At 45.7% G+C, this 1,395-nt stretch overlaps 1 protein-coding gene across 1 annotated transcript in view; it reads right to left on the reverse strand.

The window, feature by feature from the left end:
* Window positions 1-1,069, reverse strand: part of LOC108687043 — a 14,847-nt gene extending 13,778 nt beyond the window's left edge. The window contains 3 exon segments of the mRNA XM_018192636.1: window positions 318-485; window positions 990-1,039; window positions 1,042-1,069. Of these exon segments, the coding sequence (XP_018048125.1) occupies window positions 318-485; window positions 990-1,039; window positions 1,042-1,069 (246 nt within the window).
* Between the last annotated feature and the right edge of the window lie 326 nt (window positions 1,070-1,395).

A 1,395-nucleotide genomic window follows, 5' to 3' on the forward strand; every position in this document is an offset into this window, starting at 1 on the left:
TAAGATACTCGATCGACCGTCACAACGACGACGACAACGATGGCGATGAGGATGAGTTAATCATCCATCGATGAGAATGGCAACGTCAATGAGGAGCGAACGAGCGGATTGAACGCATTTTGTTTATAAAGTGTTTGTTCGAGATAATGTCACGGTGAGCGACAAAGAGAGAGAGAGAGAGAGAGAGAGAGAGAGAGAGAGAGAGAGAGAAAGAGAGAGAGAGAGAGGAGGGGGGGGGGAGAAGAGAGAAAGAACTCCACCGAGTTTGCATCGAATGGGGCTGTGCATGTTTAATGAGTTAATTTTTCGTTGCGGACACAAACAACGTGCAAACAACGGGGCGTAATTAACAGTTCGTAGATAGAGTTGCAGATACCACTGATGAGGAACACGTGCGCGCAGTCGCTCAGGGTTGATTCCGTGTTTTCACCCGCGTTTCGTCGACCGTACGTAATACGTTGTGAATGAGTCGCCTGATTACGGGCCTGCGAAAAAGAAATCCCAAGGTGAAAGTTCATGAGAACGCGTTACGGTTCTCTCTGCGTCGTCTTGTGCGACACACAGCTCGCTTAACAAGAGAAAGTGGGAAAAGTCGACTCGACCCGTCGCCGTCGTCGTTGAATAGACACCAACGGGCGTGCATTTCCCGGAAATATCTTGCATGGACGTCGAACCCGGATAATAAAATCTCAGTAGATAAAAATTTATCAAGATATTTCATTCTTTTTTGTGTATATTAATATTATTTTATTGTACAAATATAAGAGCTATTATTGTCCAAATATAATAGAAGAGTATCCTTTTCAGTATAGAGAACTGATCTGAATAATCAATAAAAAATATTTCTCAATTCGCAAAATTGATTTCTCTCTCCAGTTACTTACATATCGAGGTAATGTTTACACGAGTTTCGAATGCACAGTACTCGTGAGTCGCGGGTCTCAGGAGGGCAGAGGCGAGATTGTGCGCTCGCGGCGTAAAAGTTGAACGAGAGTTAGTGTGGCCCACGTTCTCGATGTTCCGTGTGTAACGGCACCTCCGGTTTTTCTCCGAAGTTTGCCGGTGACATTATTGATTGAAAACTCGACGGCTGCGTTTTGGCGCGCGGGCGAGTTAACCAGCAGTACGTGGAGTGGACCCGAGGACCATCACGGGAAATTGACACGGTTCGCAGCAAACACGGTTCGCCGTGTAATTATCGCCATCAATCGAGTTCGGAAGGCAAATCGAGTGATGGCATCGGCGATTCTCGCGCGAGCTCTGATAATACCCGCGATAAACGCGTGCAATTTCTTCGGTAAAACAGCCAACGTTGAATAACGCTTGACAATGGTATCCACAATGAAAGAGAAAAAGGAAACGTTCTGTCCCACACAATGATATATGTGATATACA

The sequence above is a fragment of the Atta colombica genome, unplaced genomic scaffold, assembly GCF_001594045.1.
Source record: "Atta colombica isolate Treedump-2 unplaced genomic scaffold, Acol1.0 scaffold198, whole genome shotgun sequence".
In the NCBI taxonomy this organism is placed as follows: domain Eukaryota; kingdom Metazoa; phylum Arthropoda; class Insecta; order Hymenoptera; family Formicidae; genus Atta; species Atta colombica.